General features: G+C 46.4%; 1 protein-coding gene across 1 annotated transcript in view; it reads left to right on the top strand.

Moving 5' to 3' along the window:
- The first annotated feature begins 744 nt into the window (after positions 1-744).
- KCTD1 (potassium channel tetramerization domain containing 1) overlaps positions 745-9,957 on the top strand; it is a 98,287-nt gene continuing 89,074 nt past the window's right edge. The window contains exon 1 of the mRNA XM_050709220.1: positions 745-764. Coding sequence (XP_050565177.1) covers positions 756-764 — 9 coding nt within the window. The 5' untranslated portion in view covers positions 745-755. The remainder of the gene's footprint in view (positions 765-9,957) is intronic.

Genomic DNA, 9,957 nt, shown 5'->3' with positions numbered 1-9,957 from the left:
AGGTGATCCTAATCAACAAGTTGTGCGACCTTAGTGCAATGGCAATGTCAGGTCAGCTCGGGAAAGTGAAGAGACAGCTCTAAATACAAATAAAAAGAAGGAGAGAGGCAGAAAGAAAGAAAGAAACAACCAACAATCCTTATAATTATCATCATCTGCTGCTTTTCCCTCTTCTGGCAAAGAAACACTCCATCCATTTGCAGAAATCGCCCGCGGAAACGTTACATCAAAACTAATCACAACGATTAAAATCAGCTTTTCTGTGCAAGAGGAGAGTAAAGAGCAAGTTGGAGGCTGGAATGAGACTGTTTTTTCCACACACACAAAAAAATAAAAAATCCGAAAAAAAAATTACACGCGGAATATATATATATATCTATCTATATGCACGTTTCGAAGGAGATCAATTTTATGCCCGTGTGATCAGTTAATTTAATTTAACTTTTATTTCAGAGATTGATTCAGACTGGAGGTAGAGACATGAGCTAATTGTATCCTGATCCTTGCCTTGAGGGGTTTCAAAGCCCTGGAGCAACTATTCTCTGTATTTTGCTCTGTCTACCTTAGCCAAGCTATTGCATTTCTCTCTGGTGTAGCGAGGAGAGCAGACCGCTGCCGGGAGAGAGAGAAATATCGGAAGTGTGAGTTTGGAGGGGGGGGGGGGGGGGGGGAGGTTGGGAAAAGGGGGAGAAAAAAAAAAAAAAGAGGAGGAAAAAAAAAAAAAAAAAAAAGAGGGACAGAGTTTGTCGGCTCCGATGTTCCAGGTAAGGGCTGCTCGGGCTTGTTGTTGTTTGCGGCGGAGGGTGCCGCTCGCTTCCACGCATGTGCCGGGCACCCCGCGCGGGGACGCGGCCGCCCTCGCCCGCCGCGCTCCCCCGCGCAACCCGCGCCCCCGCGCAGCGCCGCGGGGAGGCGGGGAAGGGAAGGGAAGGGAAGGGAGGGAGAGAAGGGAGGGAAGGAAAAGGGAAGGGAAAGGAGGGAGGGAAGGGAGGGAGGAGGACGGGTGGTGGGGGCTCCTCCTTTCCCCGCCGCCCCTCCAAGGTGTGTGCGTGTGGCGGGGGGAGGGTGTGTGGGGGGGTGTTTAATGGGATCGGTCCGTGTTTGCGCGCGGGGGGTGCGCGCCTCGCATTGTTCTCCGGCGGGCTGCGGGAGGGGGCCGCCATTGTGTGCGCGGGTGGGAGCTGCGGGCACCTTCCCCTCACGCAGCCCCGCCGGAGCACACCCCCCCACCTCCCCCCCTCCGCCCGCGGCGCCCTTTGTTGCCGGGGCGGCGAAGGGAGGGCGGCCCTGCGGCCATTTCCCCCTTGCGCGGCCCCGGAGCCCGTCCTCCGCGGCCCCCGAGGGGGCTGAGGCGCCGCCGCCGCCTGAGGGGGCTGAGGGGGCTGAGGCGCCCGCCACCGTTGGCGGCTGAGGCGCCGTGACCGTTGCCGCGGGGCGCTGAGGGGGCTGAGGCGCCGCGACCGTTGGCGGCTGAGGGCGGCCGTTGTGCCCTCCCCCCCTCAGGGCCGTTCGCGCTGCCCCCGGTGCCCGGTCCCGTCCCGAAAGAATTCTCTTGACCCCCCCCCCCCCCCCCCCCCTTCTCAAAGAAAAAATAATAAATAAATGAAAAAGCCGCCCGCCGCCTGTTTTCAATCAGCGAGATACAAGTTTATTCGAGAATGCCCCGCGGGCACCCAGCGTGCTGGGATTGTTGGGGCAAATTAAAAATGGGCGAAGCGGGGCAGGGCGACCCCTTCCCCCGGCCCCTGAGGCACGGAGCCTCCCCGCTGCACCTCGGGCATTATTATTTTCCTTCCTCTTTTATTATTTTTCTCCCTCACGCATCCTCGCTGTCACAAGCGCTTCGCCCGAAACGCAACTTTTCCGCCTTAATCCCTCCCTGCCCGGCCGCCGGGGGAGGGCGAGCCAGCGGGGAGACGGGGGGGGGGCGGTTACTCCGAGGGAGTCGGTGCCTTGGCCGGGGGAGGAAAGAAAAAGGAGAAGGAAAAAAAAAAAAGTGGAACTTTAATTGATGCCGATTGGGTTAAGCTGCTCCCGTGCGAGGATGCTCGCAAAGTAGTTGGGAAGCACTTGGCGAAACTTCCCCTCGCGCGTTCAAAATGACTGCGGTGGTTGTGGTGTATTAATGACGCCCCGAGCACCAGGCGAAGCGGCGGAGCACACACTAGAGGTCCCTCTCCTAGCTGTCACAGCGAGGGTGTGCTCAGGTTGGGCTGTCGGTGGGTTTTTTTGTGTTTTGTTTTGTTTTGTTTTGTTTTTTTTCTCCGGGTTTCACTGCTGGAACAACGCGGGCAGTGCTGCTGACGCCCGCACAGACGCGTTATTCGGGGGTGAGGGGAGGCAGACCTGCCACGTTTGTTGGTGTGTGGTGCTCCCAGCTCTGCAAAACGCATCTAAACGGACCCCAGCCCGCGCAGTGAGATCTTTCGTGGCAGAAAGCCTTGCAGGTCGTCGTTGTGGGGGGCCAAGGACCAAATTTCACCCTCGGTTTTCTGGTGTGAATCCCGCTATGGATTTAAAGAGCGGAAAACTTGAATGAGGGTTTCAGGCTACGGTTCATGGTTTTTGAAAGAGAAATATGCAAGCCAGTGAAAAGATGAGTATTAAGATTGTAAAGAGCCAAGAGAGTTGATAGAGGTGACCACAAACAACTTATCCCAAGCAATTTTCATATCCAGACCGTGTTACAGAACTAACTCATCCCCCAGCCTTCACGTATTACAAGCAGTATTATCACCATTTTACGGATGGAGAAACTGAGAAATAAAAAGAAGGTCACTGACTTGCCTAAAGCCATATAGCAAATAAAAGATAGATCTGGAATCAGCTAGGACAGATTTAGATCTCTTGCGGATTTGCACTGTTGTAACCGTTGATTTCAGGAGAATTCTTCTGGATTTGAGCCAGATTCAGAGCTTAGGTGTTGCTCTGTCCCTTTGAAACCGCCTCCATTTAAATTCCATTTTGAACACGACCGAATTAGACGCGAGAATTTAGGAGGGATATTTGGCGTACATCTCATTTTCAAAAGACAATTTACTGCAAAACTTTGGGACTGTGTTGGCTCTGGATTCTTTCTGTTCTTTTCGTTACAATTTCATCTGTCACATCAGCATAGTTCCCTGGTTGGTTTTTGGTATTGTTTCTTTAATGAACAATTTCCTCATGTCTAGTGCAGCTTTTGTTTCTGGCTTCTGAGAAGCGCTACTTGCCAAATGTCTCCGAATGAAGCCTTCGGTTTTAGGCTGGAACAACCTGAGAACAAACAGTTTTGCATGAGGCAGGCTTCCACTCATTGTGGGTCTTACGCAGAAATGAAAAATCTCATGACTATCGTGTATAGAAAAGCCAACCCCTCATACTGGAAAGGCTGCGTGTAGAAGAACTGCACACACAGGCTTTTTATTGGATTATGTTAAGTTTATGTATGGAGAAAATGTGTCGTGGAAGGAAATACTCAGTGATCATAACAAATGTGAGGACATTATTCAGAGTGGGGTCTCTCACAATTAACAAAATATCATATCTGCTACTCACAGTTGGGCACAATTTCGCATAAGCCCATCTGGGAAGGAAAGATATTTCTGCTTTCTGTAGTCTAGCTACTTTAGAAACATTTTCAGGATACCGCAAAACAGACACAGGTGTGCAGATTGTGATTATGGTGCTTTGCTGTTCATTTATTAATGTGTGCTGGTATATACAAATCACGGCCACTAAAACGCAATGTAAAGTTCCTGCTTTGGTGTAACTAGTCATCAGCGGGATTCAGTAGGATGCTGATGCTTCGGGGAGCTCATAGTCGTCCAGTGTTGCTAACACTCCTGCAGTGAGGGTCCCACCTTGATGCATGGGGAAGAGGGCACAGAACACGGGTGAAATTAAGAGTATTCCCCCTCCCTAAACTTTGGCCTTATGTGTTCATGAAATTAAAAGCATTTAGGTGGGAATTAGCCCCACAGAAGGCGTGCAAATTGTTTAAGACCATGCACTGATTCACTGGCTGAGCTGAGCTTTAAATTCCAGAGCTTTAGCCCCCTTTTTCACATTCTGTGCAGTAAACTTCTGTGCCTTGCTGGCAATATGTGTTCAGCTCTGCGCTGGTACCAGAGGAAAAATAATGTTGATCAGAAGCAAATTTTAGCAGAGATGCCTGCTGTTACTTATTTTGGACACTTTTACACTGCTGCAGTGGAGCCAAGTTGGATCTCCTTCCAGGAAACAAATTTAGTTAGTTGTTTCTTTTTTTGTTTCTTTTTTTTTTTTTGACAGAAACATAACTCTTACTTTAAATGGAATCTCTTCTGTTGGTCTGCATTGTACTTATGTTTTCTTTTTACAGCCTGGATAAATTTCATCTCTGGTATAGTTCCATCAACTTCTGTGTTGTTTCACAAAGAATTAATTTGCCTTACTGTGCTAAAATACAGCTTTCTGTTGTCCTACTTTCTGTAGAATACAGTTGTTGTGTTTTTTTTCAGATTGAAGGTGAATAATATAAAATGCAAATCTTCATTTTTATTTTGTCCACTTTACTACTGGTGCAGGCAGAGGTACCTCTTCTTTCCCTCCTTCTCTGGTAAATGATGTTGAACATATTTATATGCTTAGAGAATGTGGGGGGGGGGGAGGAGGGGGAGGGGCAGTAAATACTATCTTTCTAGCTGGTAATACCTTGAGCATTTTTTAAATATACGTGAAAGCCATGAGCACATTCCACGTTGATGATGTACATCGTAGTTTTAATAATCTTGGGTTGTCTGCTGTGAATTTTAGTCAAGCTTTTGATGCAGAAATCCAATCATCCCCTACCCAACTGAACCAAAGTGGGTGCCGATGCATGTTCAGTCACTTTAAACCCATGTTTATGAAATAAATGGCTCACCTGATAACCTTCTCCTGATAGCTGCTCGTAGGGCTGGTTCCCCCCACTGGCAAAGGAAGCTGCCAGTTTGATGTGGTTGGCAGGTTAGCACAAATGCGGCTTTGCAGGTGGTTTATTTGTAGCCGAAGTCTACAGGTGAGGGATACAAACCTTAGAAGTGCTTGTCGGGGCAGAGGACAACTCATCCTGATAATTTATTCAGTGGCTTTTGCTCAACTATTTTTTTCCTTGCCCGATGCACTCACACTGAATAAGAAACAGCCCTGTGGAAAAAATAAAAATAAAATAAAAATAGCACTGCACAAGAGGGTTGTCCCCTCTGATAGGGAAGGAGCTCTGTCTCACCTAGGCTTTCTGCTTGTGGTTCCCAGATGAGACCTGTACAATTGCAGTCATTCTCCCCTCAACCAGCACTGGTGGCCCCAGACGTTGGGTTCAGTGCGAGCGTCTGTGGGGTTTCCTTTATTTTCACAGGAACAATTCCGGATGACTTACAGGACAGCTGTGATGTGGGGCTGTAACTGGCAGTGCATAGGCTCACCCATATGCAGCCCACTCCTGGCTCAGGGTGAGTATGGTGGCCCTTGTCAAACACGCAGCTGGTGTGGGGACAGAACTGTCTCCTACTGCTGTAGCAAGATTTGCCAGGCTTCATCTGTCATAGCCTTTAGTTCTCCTGAAAGAACTGTGAAATCCCATTGTGATTTGGCTGGGCAGAAATTATGGGAGGTTGTCCCAGGCCAGGCATTTCCAGCAGACATGAAGAAATATTCATACGCTCGTATGAATTTCACCCGTAAGGCACGGGTGAAACAATCTAGAGCAGGGTGTGCAGCTCGCAGCATCCATCCTGGAGAACGATGAACCTAAGCTGGAACCAGAGCTAGAAGGATGACCAGAGAGTGGAGTATCTGTCTTGTGAAAGGAGGTGCAAAGGGGCTTGAATGGCCAAGTTAGCAAAACACAGTCTGGAAAGAGATACGAGCATTCTCTATGAGTATACATAGGTAGTAAATCCCAGAGAGAAAAGATCTGCTCAATCTAAGTGACAATAAATGTGGCCCTGTTTAGTGTTTGTGTCCAGGAACAGTTTTGGATGCAATATCTACAAGATGCAGTTTAAAGTGAGATACCTTTAATTTGGTAATACTCTGCTTTGGGCATGTCTTCAAAGCCTCAGCTACTTGGAGAATATTTACAAAGAGCACAGCCAACCTCGGTGAGCTTACCTGCGCTGACCCAATAGGCTGTAGTTGACTAAGGTTTTTTTCATCAGCATTTCTGTCAGTGGAAAAAAGTTTACTTTTCCTAAGCAAAAAATACATTTTAATTAAAAAAAAAATCACATCTATCAAAAAGCAATTTGGGATTCTGTTACAAAACTGAAACCAGATCTTTCTCACAACTGGAAGCCACTATTTATTTTGAATTTTAATTAAATAGAAGTATGAAAAAGACCATCTGACAGAAAAAAAAATCTAAAAAATCATCTGAATTTTTCACAGGAAAAATCCTCAGTCAATGCCTGTTGTTCTGATCAGTGAAAATGTTGCATGTATTTGTCAGTGAGAAGAATTTTTGATTTGCCCTGTAGATATATCCTTCATTTCTTCTCTGTTCCAGCTGCAAAACTATTTCTTTTTCTATATTTTTTTTTTCTCTTCAAGTCAAACCCTTCATGCTTATTGTCTTCCTATGACTTGTTCAGTAACGTTCATTTTATCATGAGTTCGCTTGCTCAAACTCACTCCCTTCCACATGTGTTGGACTCAGTAGTACTCTCAGGTCCTTTCCAACTTGGGATGTTCTCTGATTCTATGATTCATTTTCATCATACTGTATAACAAGGAGAGGACAGACTTAATAAAGAAACATGCTCAGAGAGCCTTTTTCTTTTCCTCACTTTCTTACGAACACTTAAAAACATCCTCCTCATCCGATCACCTGGCAAACTTTCTACACACTAGTTCACTTGTGTACCCAGCTCGTAAGTCCTGCTGGGGAAGGACCACCTCTCCTGCTGTAGCAGAGCACTGCAGGTGTTCAACAAGTAATTAACAATAGCTCCAGCTATCAGTGCTGCCAGAGGAGTGGGGGGAAGAGAGGAGAGGCAGGCACTGAGACCGTATAAATAACTGTTGGAAACCAAAGTGTTCAGGGGCTGTTAAAATTGCTCAAAGTTAAGGCAAAGTGCTCGTATGAAATGGGAAAGGTGTTATTTCTCTGTGTGAACCGTACGTGGAGGTGGCATTAGATGGAAGAGGAGCGGTGCATGTTGTGCCTTACAAAGGGAATGCAGGCCCACCATCGCAATCAAGGGATGGAGGTAGGAGTGCCATGGTTGCCATGCCCAGAGGAAGGAGTGAAGTGGGGTCTCTGGCTAAAAAACTGATTCCTGTCTCCCTAAGGCTTACTTCTTTCCAAGTAACCCAAAGGGTTAGCCTAGAGGTTTAGCTGAGGTGTCTTACTAAGAAGGATTGATGGTCTAACCATTCAGCATCAGGGACCAGTGCTGAGGAGTTATCAGAAATGATCGTTGTAAGTTTTGTAACCATTCATGTACCCATTATACAAAATGCTTTTCTAAACACTGAAGAGAGATACTCCCAGCACTAAGGATCACTCACACAAGGTAGGCACAGGCCTTCCTAGCTTGCCACCAACAGGCAAATTTGACACCATTTATATACAGCAGCCTGATTTGTTCTAAATGGTGTGGCAGGAAAGGGGCTAGACAGGCTTGCAGTCTGTATTGGACGGGGCTTTGCGGTACAAAGAGAGTTTGGGGTTCCTGGAGGCAAAATGAGGACGTGATTTGGGGTATTAGCAGAACTGAATCTTCAAGGTTGTTGATGCTGTTCTGAGGAACAGGCTTCCTGAGAAGTGTGTAGGCAGGAGTGCTCCTCTTTTGGGGATATTTGAGAAAGCAGCTACAGTTTTTTCTGGGCCTCCTGCACTCGGGAAGGTGAGACTCAATTGGGAACGAGAAGAGTTAGCTCTTTCTCAGGAAAGGAGGTGGTTCTTTCAGGGCAAAACTGTAGCTTTGAAGAAGTATGTTCTGTAGCCGCCAGATCTTCTGTATTTATTACTGGTTATATATAATCATTCCTTTTTTCCTTAATCTTATTGAACCATTTACATCAATATCCTGCAACTGAGAGTTACATGGGTTGCTTAGAGATAAGCTGGAGAGTGATATCCTTACCCATTTATAAGCTAATGCCTTTTTAAATTCCATTAGGTGCCCTCTTGTTTTATGAAGGGCATCTGATTTCTCCTTCACACCATTCATTATTTTATATACCTCAATTCTATCATCTTTTACTGTTTTCCTTTCTAAATAAAATAGTTCTGGTCTTAATCTTTTCGTTTAGAAATACCCCCACATGTCTTTAATCATTTTTGTTGCCTCTGGCTATCTAGTGCAGCTATCTAGCACTCCCATCATTGCGTCTCACTGGATCTTTTAAAGCTAGTTCCAAAGTCATCGGTGTGAAGGAGACTGAAGGATGGTCTTGTGGTTAAAGTACATCACCAGGAGTCCAAAGTCCTGCTTCCACATCTCCTGCCCTGTGACCCTGGGCTAATCACTCAGCTGCAGAGATCCACAGTTCCCCTTTTTGTCCCAGGAAACAGCGCTGGGAATTTCAAGTAAAATATGTTAAGTGTTTCTCTATGCCTGGATGGAAATTGTTATGGAAGCACAACCATATTACATGTAGTAGTTTTGATTGTTTTTCCACAATGCAGCTGCATGTGTGTTGAAATTTGTAACTTCTCCCTGACTGTTTGATTGCACAGCGCTTAACTGTTTTCTATTTGTTACACTGCTCTGATATTGGGTTCCAAACAAATTCAATTAAGTCGTTTCTCTGTGTTATTGTATGGTGAACTTCATATGGAAAGTATGAGTTACAAGCGACTGGGGCCAAACAGGCACATGGCTTTCATGCGTCCTTAAGGACTTGGAAAGCCAGCACAGTCCTGCTGAAAGTGAGAAACAGAATCAAATTCCAGCTTTTTACGTGTAGGACACGGCCCGTTCCTGGGAGTTGCTGGGTACCCCCACTCCCACTCGTACTTCAGGCATATGGGATCAAGGCTAAGGTAGTGCTGGCTTGTCTCCAGTCTAAATGAACTAATTATCCACAACCTGTCAAGACTCTTACAAAAAACAGAAGACTCACCCATCTGGCTCCCTCCTCAGACATTTGCAGCTAGGCCTGGCTCTTACACATTTCTAGCATATCCAGCACTCTCCAAAAGCCCAATTCAGGTCTGGGGCACCTCGGAGGCTTGAATGTCCCATCATTTCTGGCACATGGGATCCGAGGTCTACCCAGCTGCTACAGCTCCATGCTGCAAGGAACCTTACAAGAAAACACGTTCCCAAATGTCATCGTGTGCTGGAAAATGGTCATGCCTCAAGCACAGGGAAAGATCTCCAAGATATCTGAGCTATAAAACCCAGCTTTTTAAAGCATCTTGTGTCACAAAAGGTGTTTAAGTGGTACACTTCTTTGATAGGATGCAACTGTAGCAGAACAAAAGCCAGCTGCTTACATATTTGTGGTGCAAAACCAGGGATAGCTGAATTCTGCTTTAAGCTGCTTTTCTTCCTCTGGCCATTCTCCTCCTAGTCCTGTAACTCTTTGTGTTGATGTCCCTCTTCCATTCTGCAAGCAGTCAAAACCCCAAGTGGCACTGCAGTCTGCTGGCTGGCTGAAGTCTCTGCTCATAATCCCACACAGACCCAGGATTGTTCAATGCACTTCTGGTCTCTTTGAAAAGAGACTACAAGACCCTTCTGATAACCCTGGTCTGTCAATTGTCCTGTTTGTGTAATTCAGGAGAATACAACAGGGCTCAGGGGTTTTGGTGCATCGAGGATCTTTGTGGCTTTAAAAGAGGAAAAGGGTGGTTTAGCCTTCGGTAGGTCGTGGAGGGTTTTGTTTCCCTTGTGCCTTGTAGCTGGCATTTTTTCAGAGCCTTCTGCTCCCTAGCATTCCCACGACACATGAACATACTCAAAGAAAAATTTCCTGTGAGAAATCACTGGGCTTCATTAGATT

The sequence above is a fragment of the Cygnus atratus genome, chromosome 2, assembly GCF_013377495.2.
Source record: "Cygnus atratus isolate AKBS03 ecotype Queensland, Australia chromosome 2, CAtr_DNAZoo_HiC_assembly, whole genome shotgun sequence".
Classification (NCBI taxonomy): domain Eukaryota; kingdom Metazoa; phylum Chordata; class Aves; order Anseriformes; family Anatidae; genus Cygnus; species Cygnus atratus.
Note: the sequence above shows the minus strand (reverse complement) of the source record. Positions and strands in the feature narration are given on the sequence as shown.